General features: G+C 44.9%; 1 protein-coding gene across 1 annotated transcript in view; it reads left to right on the plus strand.

The window, feature by feature from the left end:
* sptbn4b (spectrin, beta, non-erythrocytic 4b) overlaps positions 1 to 14,754 on the plus strand; it is a 320,876-nt gene that overhangs the window by 267,864 nt on the left and 38,258 nt on the right. Inside the window, exon 24 of the mRNA XM_078533196.1 lies at positions 441 to 645. Within this exon, the coding sequence (XP_078389322.1) occupies positions 441 to 645 (205 nt within the window). The remainder of the gene's footprint in view (positions 1 to 440; positions 646 to 14,754) is intronic.

Raw genomic sequence — 14,754 nt, forward strand, 5'->3', positions numbered from 1 at the left:
CTGGAACAGAGACAATCGCGCCACTCTCAGGACAAGTTGGACAAATATTCGAAGTGGATGAAGTGTGAATTGTTGTTCCCTTTGCTGTTTGTTTATCTTGCGCAGCCATCCTGATGTGTTCAAGATGAAAAGCTTTGATAGGCTGCCTCTTTTTTCAGCGATGCTAAAGATACTGGGTTTGTGGGCAATCAAAACCGTGGGAATAGCTTTGGATTGCTCAGGCAAAGAGCCAGCATGGATACGATGGGCCAACTGGCCTTCATCCGCAGGCAGGTTCTTTGGTCATATGGCTAGTCCTGCTGGTTGAGGGTAGGCTCTGCAAAGATGGACTCCATGCCATAAGATTAGGAGGCGGCTATCTAATTTGCAGTTGGCTGGAATGCTGGTTCTATGGTCGAGCCTGGACCTGGTGGTAAACTAACCGTGTGTTTCTGGTGCAGTGAACACATCAGCAAACAGCAGTCGCAAATTGACCGTTTGTACGTGAGCCTGAAGGACCTCGCTGAGGAGCGGAAAGGCAAGCTAGAGCAACACTACTGGCTCTTCCAGCTGAACCGTGAGGTTGATGAACTGGAGCAGTGGATTGCAGAACGAGAGGTCATAGCAGGATCACCAGAACTTGGGCAAGACTACGAACACGTCACAGTAAGTGAGAAACCCCTGATGTCAGTAACTGGGCTGTAAAATCGATGTGAAATGTATTGCTTTGATATTAACTCCCAGACAATTTGTGAGAAGAAGTTGCAGGTTTATACTCCAGAAAGATGAAGGATAGAATTGGAGCCAATCTTTACACATTTTTATAAGCATTTATTTACAGAGATACACATTACAAACATGCACCTCCTAACCCAACAATCCCAGATACAGCCTGTACCTATTTATAGAGACACAAGTGTTCATATTCAACACCTGTATACAATTAAACACAATTAATATACAATTGACAGGAGGGGAGGGATGCTTAATCCTTAAAATTGCAAAATTCGACCCCAACACTGCACACACATCTGCCATTTTACGGTGAGGGGATTTGATGGTGCGAGTGTCCCATTCTCAAGAGATGGGGAAGCTTTATTAATACATTTAAATTGAACTCCATATTGCAATTGGGCACTGGATTTAGGATGGGAATAGAGGGATACGGACCCCGGAAGTGCAAAATGTTTTAGTTGACGGGCAATATGATCGGCACAGGCTTGGAGGGCCGAAGGGCCTGTTCCTGTGCTGTACTTTCCTTTGTTCTTTTGTTCTTAATAGTTGCTGTTTCCCAAGGGTCAGGACTCATGAAAGGGAGACTTGCAAATAAGAGGTGCCTGTTCCAGCACTCCCCAGGGGCCAGGAGAAGTATGAGAGACATTTGACCACCCCCCCACCCCACCACCAGCAGGTCTCAGACTGCAACCCCACCCACCCAAGCCACCCTCCCCCTGGGCTCCCCCAGCTCTATTTTTTTGCTCAGCCCCTCCCTCTTCCCTCCTCCCATTGGCCCCGCTCTCTCCCCAGTCACTGCAGCCCCGATTTGTTGCTCCTCCCTCCTCTGCTGACCTCACACCCCTACCCCACCACCCTTGCTGTTTCGAAATGCCCCTCATCCTGCTACCAGGAAGGCAACACACCACGTGGGACTCTCGATCCTGCTTACAAAAGGATGCTTAAAGTTGCTTAAAACCCGTATCCCACTACCTTTTGAGTATGAGCTGAGAGGAACAGACAGAGGTGGTCGACTGGCCTTCTGCTGTCTCACAATTTCTACAGAGGTGATATGCTATTGCTCATTGGCTGTGGGACTTCACATTCTGGGGTTCAACACAACACCCCAAACCCAGAAAACCCGATAACCCCAAATTCCAAAATCCCCAGACCCCAAAAACCCCAGATCCCGAAAACCCCACACCCCAAAAACCCCACACCCCAAAAAACCCCACACCCCAAAAACCCCACACCCCAAAAAACCCCACACCCCAAAAACCCCACACCCCAAAAAACCCCACACCCCAAAAACCCCACACCCCAAAAAACCCCACACCCCAAAAACCCCACACCCCAAAAACCCCACACCCCAAAAACCCCAGACCATGAGAAACCCCCAAACAAATATGCGAAGTTAATGAAGTCTGAATTGTTGTTCCCTTCGCTGTTGGTTTATCTTACACAGCTGTCCTGATAAGTTCATGGTGAAAAGCTTTGATAGGCTGTCTCTTTTTTTCAGCAATACTAAAGATACTGGGCTTGTGGGTGTGCAAAACAGTGGGATTAGCTTTTGGATCGTTCTAGCAAAGAGCCAGTATGGATATGATGGGTTGAGTGGCCTTCATCTGCAGGAGGGTTCTCTGGTCATATGCTCCATTGGGAGCTGGACCTGGTAGAGGTTCTGAGCTTGCCAGCCTGCACTGGAATACAGAAACCATGAGTGTAATATGGTGTATACACACACACACATCATACACACACACACAACACAAACACACACACACACAGACTGGGAGCTGGCTGTAGTCCTGGGGATTTGGATACTGGTCTTTGTGGTTTTCAGGGTTTGGGATGCTTAGGTAGTCTGTGGTTTTTGGGTGTCTGTGATCATCAGGATTTCGGGTTTTCAGGGTTGGGGATTTTCAGGGTCTGTGGTTTTTGGGGTTTGGGGTTTTCGGGATTTTGGGTTTTTGTAGTCTGTGGTTTTTGGGTGTCTGTGATCATCAGGATTTCGGGTTTTCAGGGTCGGGGATTTTCAGGGTCTGTGGTTTTTGGGGTTGGGGGTTTTCGGGATTTGGGGGTTTTCGGGATCAGGGGTTTTTGGGGGTTTGGGGTTTTCGGGTTTTTGGGTTTGGGGTGCTGTGTTGAACCCCATAATGAGAATTCCCACAGCTAATGAGTGAGAGCATATCACCTCTGTAGAAATTGGAGACAGCAGATGGCTATTCGACCACCCCTGTCTGTTCCTCTCGGAACACATTGCAAAGGCAGTGGGATACGGGTTTTAAACAACTTTAAGGTGCAGGTTTTCTCAACATTCCACCACCTGGATGGCAAAAGGTTGCGGTTAAAATATGCAGATTTCTTTCGTCGAGGCAACTGTGGATCCATATCAGCCAGTCTTTCTAAAACTATTGCTAAATCTCTTTAAATTTTTTTATCCAGTTGTATGAGTGGTACAGAGGTACCTTAATCAGAAAAAATAAAGTAAAATATATGGATACTGCAGGAAAGAGGCAGATCAATGGGCCAACTTCAAAGTAAAATTGTTGCAGGCAATGTCAAAGTATATCCCCTTGAAGGGGAAAGGTTTGAAAAATAAATCCAGAGCACCCTGGACGATGAGGGAGATGGAGGTGAAGATGAAAAGGAAGAAGTACGCGTACAACAGTTGTCAGGAGGAAAATACACTGGAGAATCAGACTGAATATAGAAGGACCAGAGGGGAAGTGCAAAAACAAATAAGAAAAGCAAGCAGAGAGCATGAAAAGAGACTGGCAGCTAATGTAAAAGGAAATCCCAAGGTCTTCTATAAGCGTATAAATAATTTTAAAAAGTGGTAAAAGAAAGGGAAGGGCCGATTAGAGATAAAAAAGGGGGCTTCCACATGGAGGCAGGAGAAATAGCAGAGGTATTAAACAAGTACTTTGCATCTGTCTTTACAAAGGAAGAAGATGCAAGTCAGGCTGAGGTGAGAGAGGAGGTAACTGGTACACTAGAAGAATTTGCAATTGAGAAGGAGGAGGTGTTAGAAAGGTTATCTTTACTTAAAATAGATAAGGTACCAGGACCAGATGAGATGCATCCGCGGGTACTGAGGGAAGTGAGAGTGGAAATCGCAGAGGCACTAGTGATAATCTTTAAGTCTTCCTTAGACACAGGGATGGTGCCAGAGGATTGGAGAATTGCAAATGTTACACTCTTGTTCAAAAAGGGGTGCAAGGGTAAAGCCGGCAACTACAGACCAGTCAGTTTGACCTCAGTGGTAGGGAAACTTCTGGGAACTATAGTTTGGAACAAAATCAATAATCACTTAGGACAAGTGCAGGATAATTAAGGAAAGTGAGCATGAATTCATTAAGGGAAAATGATGTTTAACTAACTTGCTGGAGTTTTTTGAGGAAGTAGCAGAGAAGGTTGATAAGGGCAATGCTGCTGATGTGGTGTATATGGATTTTCAAAAGGCATTTGATACAGTGTCACACAACAGACTTGTGAGCAAAATTCTAGCCCATGGAATAAAAGGGAAAGTAGGCACTTGGATAAGAAATTGGCTGAATGATAGAAAACAGAGAGTAGTTATAAATGGTTGTTTTTCAGATTGGAGGAAGGTCTACAGTGGAGTTCTCCAGGGGTCAGTGTTGGGACCCTTGCTCTTCCTGATATATATTGACCCTGTGGTATTCAGGGCATGATTTCAAAATTTGCAGATGATACGAAGATTGGAAACATTGTCAACTGTGATGGGGATAGTCTTGAACTTCAAAAGGACATTGACATAATGGTGAATTGGCAGACAAGTGGCAGATGAGGTTTAATGCAGAGAAGTGTGAGGTGATTCATTTTGGCAGAAAGAATATGGAGAGACAGAATAAAATAAAGAGAGAAACTCTAAGGGAGGTGCAGGAACACAGGGCCCTCAGGGTATATGTACATAAGTCATTGAAGATGGCAGGACATGTTGAGAGAGCAGTTAATAAAGCATATTGTATCTTAGGCTTTATTAATAGGAGCATTGAGTACAAGAGTAAGGAGGTCATGCTGAACTTGTATAAGACACTAGTTAGGCCTCATCTGGAGTACTGTGTCCAGTTCTGGGTGCCATACTTGAGGAAGGATGTGAAGGCATTGGAGAGAGTAGAGAGGAGATTCACAAGAATGTTTCCTGGGATGAAGAACTGTAGCTATGAGGATAGATTGGAGAAGTTGGGACTGTTTTCCTTGGAGAAAAGAAGGCTGAGAGGAGACTCGATAGAGGTATTCAAGATCCTGAGGGGTATGGACAGGGTAAATAGTAAGAAACTGTTCCCACTCAAGAACATCAAGTATAGAGGGCACAGATTCAAAATAAAGGGCAAAAGGAGTAAACGTGATGTGAGGAAATTCTTTTTTTACCGAGGGGGTGGCTGGAGTCTGGAACAAACTTCCTGAGAGGGTGGTGGAGGCAGGTTCGATCGAGGTATTCAAAAGGGAATTGGATTGCTACCTGAAGAGAGAATGTGCGCAAGGTTACGGGGATAAGGCAGGGGAGCGGGACTAGGTAGAATGCTCTTCAAAGAGCCAGTGCAGACTCGATGGGCCAAATGACCTCTGCACTGTAAAGATTCTGTGATTCTGTGAAGGCAGTTGAGACAGGGCAGGCTGAGCCCATTGGGAGACCCCTAGGGTCGAAAAGGATTTGGGTGACCAAGGGTTAGAAAATACACTGGTACCTGTCGAGCCCTCTGAGAATCTTACATGTTTCAATAAGATCACCTCTCATTCTTCTAAACTCCAATGAGTATAGGCCCAAACTGCTTAACCTATCCTCAATAAGACCCCTTCATCCCAGGAATCAGCCTAGTGAACTTTCTTGGAACTGTTTCCAATGCAAGTACACCCCTCCTTGAGTGAGGAGACGAAAACTGTACACAGTGCTCCGGGTGTGGTCTCATCATCGCCCTGCACGGATGAAGCAAGACTTCTGTACTTTTATACACCATCCCCTTACAATGAAGGCCAACATTTCATTTGTCTTCCTAATTGATTATTTGCTGTAGTTGCATGCAAACTTTTTGTGATTCATGTACAAAGACACACAGATCCCGCTATACCACTGCATTCTGTGGTCTCTCTGCATTTAAGTCATATTCTGCTCTTCTATTCTTCCTGCCAAAGTAGAAAACCACACATTTTCCCACACTATATTCCACCTACCAGATTTTTGCCCGCTCACTTAACCTAGCTATATCCCTTTGAAGAGCAAACTGACCATGACACCACGGTACAGGAAGCCATTCAAGTGGGGGCAGTAAGTAGGAATGTAGTGGTAGTTGGGGAGAGTGTAGTCAAGTGAATAGGCACAGTTCTCTGTGGCCAAGAGGGAGAGTCCAGGTGACTGTGTTGCCTGCCTGGTGCCAGGTTTTGGGGCATTTGCTCAGGGCTGTAGCGGAACTTGTAGTGGGAGGGAGAGTATCCAGTTGTCCTGATCCGCGTGGGTATTAAAGACATAGACAGGACTAGGAAAGAGGTTCTGCATAGGGAAGAAGAGCAGCTAGGAGCTAAATTAAAAAGCAGAACCTTTACCTGAGCCATGAGCAAGGTGGCTTAGTGTAAATAAGATTAGGGAGCTGAATGTGTGGGTCAAAGACTGGTGTGGGGGAAATGGGTTTCAATTCATGGAGCACTGGCACCAGTACTGGAGAAGGTGGGAGCTGTCCCATTGGGACAGTCTATACCTGAACTGTGCTGGGACCAGTGTTCTGGCAAGTCATACAAATCAGGCAGTATAGAGACCTTTGAACTAAATAGAGGGGGTGAGGGGTCATGTGAGGGAAGATGTGGTAAATAAAGGGGAGGGACAAGGCAAGAGAGCAAGGTAGCAATAAGGGTAATGATAATCAGAGCGTGACAAGAAGGGACAGAGTGTACAAAGGTAAGAGCGCACCAGCAGATAAGGCCAGTGTTTGCAAAAATAGCAAAAGCATAGAACTAACGACTCTGTATCTGAATACATGTAACATTCATAACAAGACGGATGAATTGTCAGCTCAAATAGAAATAAATACGTATGACCTGAAAGCCATTACAGAGACATGGCTGAAAGGCGCCCAAGGCTGGGAATTAAAATAATGGGGACTTGTAAGAAAATTACTGCAATAATCATGGGTGATTTTAATCTACATATAGATTGGAGGAATCAGATTGGCAAAGGTAGCCTGGAAGATGAGTTCATTGAGTATTTTTGGGGCCATTTCTTAGAGCAGCGCATTCTAGAGCCAACCAACGAGCAGGCTGTTCTAGACCTGGTAATGTGCGGTGAGGCATGATTAGTTAATGATCTCATTGTAAAGGAGCCTCAAGGTAGCAGTGATCATAATATGATTGAATTTTGCATTCAGTTTGAGGGAGAGAAGATTGGGTCCAGGACTGGTGTTTTAAACTTAAATAAAGGCAATTGCAAGTGTATAAAGACAGAACTGACTAAAGCAAGCTTAGAAATAGGTTAGGGGTAGGTCAGTAGTGATGCAGTGGCAGACATTTAAGGGAGTATTTCATAACACACAGCAAAGATACAGTCCAGTGAGAAAGAAAGACTCTCAGAGAAGGATGCACAATCCGTAGCTAACTAAGGAAATTAAAGATAGTATCAAATTGAAAGAAAAAGCATACACTTCTGCAAATATCAGTGCTAGATCAGAAGATTGGATAGAATTCATAAAACAGCAAAGAATGACAAAAAAGGGGAGAAATTAAAGTATGAGAGAAAGCTAGCTAGAATATAAAAAACAGATAATAAGAGTTTTTATAAGTATTTAAAAAGGTAAAGAGTAACAAAGTGAGCATTGGTTCTCTAGAGAGTGAGTCAGGGGAATTAATAATGGGAAATAAGGAAATGGTGGAAGCGTTGAACAGATACTTTGTCTCTGTCTTCACTGCAGAAGATACAGATAACAGAGAAATATTTGTAAATCAAGAGGCGAAAGGGAGGAAGGAACTTAAAACTATTAGAACTAAAGGCAATCACGATCCGGTTAGGGACCAATACCTTTTTGTTTAAAACAGACGGAATTTGAAACCCCAGGTATTTACAAAGAGAATAAAGCCACCAGATTCCACAGTTGTAAACAAGCAGAAGAAATTTTACTATGCAAGAGTTAACAAAGCAAACAGTAAATACTATTTATCTTTTACTTTAACATCCAGGATTAACATGAGGTAAAACATGAATGAACAGGCAAACTATTGTCAAACACAAACCATAAACTGCACCAAATGGTCTTCACAACAAGGCAGATCCCATGAATTTCTCTGCAACCCACCCAAATGTCAGTGATCACTGTGAGTCACGAAAATCATTTAAGCTCTTGCCTTCATCACAAGGGATTTTAGCTCCTCTCCTTTGAGGATATAGCCTCTTATTTCCCTCAACAGCAGCTTCAACTCAGCCTGAAGGCCCTTTTGTTTCTTCTGGTTACAATGAGGTATCAGACAACTGGACTCCAGCTCAGACTGCCCCAACAACTTCTCACTTCTCACCGCTCAATCACTTGGTCCGAGACTGCGTCCCACTGTATTTTCCAGGCTGCAGCACGAGGTTTGTACATAGGCACAGTTGCAGCTCCTCAACTGCGCTGCTGCCAATGACTGCTACCTACCTTCTGCTCAGCTGCGCCAGGCAACTACTGCTCCCGGGCTTCTCTGAGCCTCAGCTCCCCAGCAGCACAGATCTGTCCACTGCTCCCAAGCTTTCCCTGTGCCCCAGCTACACGGAGCTAACGGCAGAACTTCAGCTGCAGGGAGCCAACCCTCTTCTTCCGCTTCCGACAAACAGTCACACGGTTCATTTTCCGTTGCGCACCAGGTCACCTGGGTCAGGTTTTCGCGTCGCACACATGTAGGCGTACTCCCAATCCGTCTCCCCTCAGGTCGTAAGTTCAGAAAGTAGTTTACTGCTCTCATTAAGCACAGCCCGCTTTGCAGTCAGTGCACCATCTAGTTGCTTCACTAGAACCACATTGTTTTCTGGCTACTAAATAGGCTCCTTTAATTGCTCCATTGTAATAAGCCTACGCTCCCTGCCATCCTCACAGGCAATCCCCCGCAGAAGACCGGACAGTCGAGACATATAGGGACAAGACAAAGATCGCCTCTCTAATTCCAAACCCATGCTGAACGCCGCCCACATCCATCATCAGGTTGCCGATCCTTACAAGGCTAACAAGTCCCCAGAACCTGATAGGCTTCATCCTAGGGTCTTAAAAGAAGTGGCTGAGGTGATAGTAGATGCATTTGTTATAATTTCCCAAAATTCCTTAGATTTTGGAAAGATCCCATCAGGCTGGAAAATAGCAAATATAATCCTCAATTCAAGAAAGGAGAGAAACAGAAAACAGGAAACAACAGGCCAAACGTCTGTCGTAGGGAAAGCGGTAGAATCTATTGTTAAGGGGGTTATAGCAGGGCACTTAGAAAATCTTATTGTAATCAGGCAGAATCAACATGGCTTTGTGAAAGGGAAATCATGTTTGACTAATTTATTAAAGTTCTTTCAGGAAGTAACGAGCAATGTTGATAAAGGGAAACCAGTAGATGTGGTGCGCTTGGATTTCCAAAAGGCATTGAATAAGGTGGCACATCAAAGGTCACTACGTAAAGTAAGAGTTTGTGGTATAGGAAGTAACATATTAGCATGGATAGAGCATTGGTTAGCTAACAGGAAACAGAGGGTAGGGTTAAATGGGTTATTTTCAGATTGGGAAACTGTAACTAGTGGTGTGCCACAGGGATCAATGCTGGGGCCTCAACTATTTACAATCTATATCAATGACTTGGATGGAGGGACTGAATGTATGGTAGCTAAGTTTACTGATGACACAAAGGTAGGTAGGGAGAGTAGATTGTGAAGAAGGCATAAGGAGTCTGCAAAGGGATATAGATAGGTTGAGTAAGTCAGCAAAAAAATTGGCAGATGGAGTATAACTTGGGAAAATGGGAACTTGTCCACTTTGGCTGGAAAAAAAAGCAGTATATTATTTAATTGGAGAGATTGTAGAACTCTGCAGTACAGAGGGATCTGGGTGTCCTGGTACATGAATCACAAAAGATTAGCATGCAGGTATAGCAAATGATTAGGAAGGCAAATGGAATGTTGTCGCTTTTTGCAACGGGAATGGAATATGAAAGTAGGGAAGTTTTGCTACAGTTGTATAGGAAATTGATGAGACCACATCTGGAATACAGTATACAGTTTTGGTCTCTTTATTTAAGAAAGGATATAATTGCATTAGAAGCAGTTCAGAGAAGGTTCACTTGACTGCTTCCTGGGGTGAAGGGGTTATCTTATGAGGAAAGGTTGGACAGGTTGGGCCTGTATTCATTGGATTTTAGAAGAATGAGAGGTGATATTATTGTAACATGTACGATCCTGAGGAGACTTGACATGGTGGATATTGAGAGGATGTTTTCCCTTATGGTAGGACTAGAACTAGGGAACACAGTTTAAGAATAAGAGGTTTCCCATTTAAGATGGAGATGAGGAGAATTTTTTTCTCTGAGGGTCATTAGCCTGGAATTCTCTTCCCTAACAGTACTTTATTAACAGAGCTACCCCACTTCCTTTTCCTTTCTTCCTGTCCTTCTGAAATGTCAGATACCTTTGAACATTTAGGTCCCAGCCGTGGTCATTTTGCAACCAAATCTCTATAATGGCGATCATAACAGACTAATTTATTTCTACTTGTGCAATAAATTCATCCATCTTGTTATGAATGTTGCACATATTCAGATAAAGAGCCTTTAATTCTGTCTTCTTACTATTTTCTCAACCTTATTTGCCGATACACTCTTATGTTTGTACACTCTCTCTTCCTGTCACCCTATGGTTGTCATTACCCGTCTTGCTACCCTGTACTATTGCCTTGCCTTTCTCTTTAATTTTCCAAATCTTCCCTCTCATGAACATCCTCTCACTATTTAGTTTAAAGCCCTCTCTGCAGCCCTAGTTATACGATTCATCAAGGCACTGGAACCAGCACAGTTTAAATGAAACCCATCCCAATGTTACAGCTCCCTCTTTCCCCATTACGGTGCCAGTGCCCCATGAATCGAAACCCATTTCTCTCATACCAATCTTTGAGCTATACATTCAGCTCTCTGATCTTATTTATCCTATGCAAATTTTCTCATGGCTCAGGTAGTAAATCGGAGATTATTACCTTTGTAGCTCTAGTTTTTAATTTAGTTCCCAGTTGCTCATACTCCCTCTGTACAACCTCTTTCTTAGTCCTATCTATGCTGTTGGTGCCCATATGGGACACAGCAACTGGATCCTTCCCCTCCCACTCCCAAGTTTCTCCCCAACCCCGAAGAGATGTTCTTAACTCCAGCTCCGGGCAGGCAACACAACCTTCAGGACCAAGATATAAGCAAAATAGTGCAGATGCTGGAAATCTGAAATAAAAACAGAAAATGCTGGAAAAACTCATCAGGTCTGGCAGCATCTGTGGAGAGAGAAACAGAGTTAACAGCTGAAGAGTCATACGGACTCGAAACGTTAACTCTGTTTCTGTCTCCACAGATGCTGGCAGACGTGCTGGACATTTGCAGCATTTTCTGGTTTTATTTCAGCCTTCGGGACTCACACTCTGGGCTGCAGAGTACAGTAACCACTCACCACCCCCAATCCCCACCCTAACCGTACTATCCCTTACTACAACCGCATTCCCTTTAAACTCTAACACCCCCCACCACACACCCCCCTCCCCAACTTGAATAGAACATACGAACATAAGAAATAGGAACAGGAGTAGACCATTCGGCCCCTCGAGCCTGCTCCGCCATTCAATAAGATCATGGCTGATCTTCTTGTGTTTCTATTTCCACATTCCCATCTAATCCCGATAACCTTTGATTCCCTTGCCAACAAGAATGTATCTACCTCTGCCTTAAAAATATTCAATGACCCCACCCCCACCGCCTTCTGAGGCAGAGAGCTCCAAAGTCTCTCAGAGAAAAAATTTCTCCTCATCTCTGTCCTAAAAGGAAAACCCCTAATTTTAAGACAGTGCCCTCTAGTTCTTGACTCCCTGTAACATGGTGCTCTGGTCAGTCACTCATCCTCCCTACAGTCCCTACTCTCATCCACACAGGTTGCAAGAACACCAACCCTGAAAAGCAATTGCAAGATTCTTTTTTTTTAATTCGTTCATGGGATGTGGGTGTCACTGGCCAGGCCACCATTTATTACCCATCCCTAGTTGCCTTTGTACAGAGGGCATTTAAGAGTCAACCACATTGCTGTGGGTCTGGAGTTACATGTAGGCCAGACCGGGTAAGGACGGCAGATTTCCCTCCCTAAAGGGGCATTAGTGAACCAGATGGGTTTTTGCAAGAACCGACAATGGTTTCATGGTCATCATTAAATAGGATAACCAGGGAAAGAGTAGGGCCCGTTAGGGACCAAGCGGGCAATCTATGGGTGGAGCCAGAGCACATCGATAGAGTGTTGAACGAATACTTCACATCCATCTTCACCCAAGAGAATGAGGATGAAGGTGTGGAACTCGGGGAGAGGGACTGCGAGGTTCTTGAGCAAATTGATATAGGGAGTGACAAGGTATTGGAGATGTTGGCAGGCTTAAAAGTGGACAAATCTCCAGGTCCGGATGATTTGTGTCCCAGACTGCTGAGGGAGGCAAGGGAGGAGATCGCAGGGACTCTGACACAAATTTTTAATTCCTCTCTGGACACGAGGGAGGCGCCAGAGGACTGGAGAACAGCTAATGTGGTTCTGCTATTTAAGAAGGGTTGTAGAGATAAGCCAGAGAACTACAGGCCAGTGAGTCTTACATCAGTGGTAGGGAAACTATTGGAGAAAATTCTGAAGGAGAGAATCTATCTCCACTTGGAGAGGCAAGGTTTGATCAGGGATAGTCAGCATGGCTTTATCAGAGGGAGGTCATGCCTAACAAATTTGATTGAATTTTTTGAGGTGACCAGGTGTGTAGATGAGGGTATTGCAGTTGATGTAGTTTATATGGATTTCAGCAAAGCCTTTGACAAGGTCCCACATGGGAGACTTATAAAGAAGGCAAATGCGCATGGGATACAGGGTAATTTGATAAGGTGGATTCAAAATTGGCTTAGTTGTAGGAGACAGAGGGTGATGACAGAAAAATGCTTTAGTGACTGGAAGCCAGTGTCCAGTGGCGTACCACAGGGATCTGCGCTGGGTCCCCTATTATTTGTCATTTATATAAACGACATAGATGACTATGTGAGGGGTAGGATTAGTAAGTTTGCGGATGACACAAAGATTGGCCAGGTGGTTAACAGTCAGGTTGAGTGTCTTGGGCTACAGGAAGATATAGACGGGATGGTCAAATGGGCAGATAGTGGCAGATGGAATTTAACCCTGAAAAGCGTGAGGTGATACACTTTGGAAAGAGTAATTTGACAAGGAAGTATTCAATGAACAGCATGACACAAGAAGTACTGAGGAACAAAGGGACCTTGGCGTGTGTGTCCATAGATCTCTGAAGGTGGAGCGGCATGTTGGTGGGATGGTGAAAAAGGCATTTGGGACACTTGCCTTTATCAATCGAGGCATAGATTACAAAAGTAGGGAGGTCATGTTGGAGTTGTATAGAACCTTGGTGAGGTCACAGCTGGAGTACTGTGTGCAGTTCCGGTCGCCACACTATAGGAAGGATGTGATTGCACTGGAGGGGGTGCAGAGGAGATTCACCAGGATGATGCCTGGGATGAAACGTTTAAGTTATGAAGAGAGGTTGGATAGACTTGGGTTGTTTTCGTTGGAGCAGAGAAGACTGAGGGGCAACCTGATCGAGGTGTACAAGATTATGAGGGGCATGGACAGGGTGGATAGGGAGCAGCTGTTCCCCTTAGTTGAAGGGTCAGTCACGAGGGGACACAAGTTCAAGGTGAGGGGCAGGAGGTTTAGGGGGGATGTGAGGAAAAATTTTTTTACCCAGAGGGTGGTGACGGCCTGGAATGTGCTGCCTGGGAGGGTGGTGGAGGCGGGTTGCCTCACATCCTTTAAAAAGTACCTGGATGAGCACTTGGCATGTCATAACATTCAAGGCTATGGGCCAAGTGCTGGTAAATGGGATTAGGTAGGTCAGGTGTTTCTCATGTGTCGGTGCAGACTCGATGGGCCGAAGGGCCTCTTCTGCACTCTGTGATTAGACTTTTAATTCCAGATTTTTATTGAATTTAAATTCCACCATCTGCTGTGGCGGGATTCGAACCCTAGTTCCCAGAGCATTACCCTGCGTCTCTAGATTACTATTCCAGCGACAATACCACTACACCATCACCTTCCCTGTCTGAGGTGACTGCATTGCTACCTTCTGGACCTCATACCTGCCTCACTCATAATCTCACCCTCCTGTTCCTGACCATAGACCAAATCTGAAGTACCTAGCCTTCGGGGCGTGACTGCCTCTTGGAACCAAGTGCCCAGGTAACTCTCCCCCTTGCTGCTGCATCACAGTTTTCAAAGCTTGGACTCCAGCTCATCAACTCAGGGATAAAGCCCCTTGAGCTGCAGGTACTTAGTGCAGATGTGATTGCTGTAGATCACACTGGTGGATCACACTGGTGTCCACCAGATCTCACACGCCACGTCTGCAACACATGCACTGCCATCTTTATCGTATTCAATTTAACTAATTAGGTTTCATGTGTAGAAACATCACCCAACAGTTGCCTGTACTTATACCAAGTAGTTTAACTAGTGAAGCTATATCTTCCCAATAAGCTGCTGCTCATATTTTAATCTAGAGGGATAAAATCTGGAAAGCTCACAAAACAATCACCTTCCTGCTGGCCCACTTAAAGCCTTGAACACTCACCTGCTTCTAGAGGCTAAAAAAAGACATAAAAGAGCCAGCGATTCCATTTCCCCCCCACTCCAACTCCCTCACCCCCACCCCCACCCCCACCCCGGCACCGAATTCCCAAGTTCGCACTGGTACCTCGTCACATTCTGACCTCGTCTCATTCTGTGCTCCCACACCCCAGGCCAGCATTTCTTTTTCAGATGGTTGCCCCCCAAAA

This window comes from Cetorhinus maximus, chromosome 32, assembly GCF_964194155.1.
Source record: "Cetorhinus maximus chromosome 32, sCetMax3.hap1.1, whole genome shotgun sequence".
Classification (NCBI taxonomy): domain Eukaryota; kingdom Metazoa; phylum Chordata; class Chondrichthyes; order Lamniformes; family Cetorhinidae; genus Cetorhinus; species Cetorhinus maximus.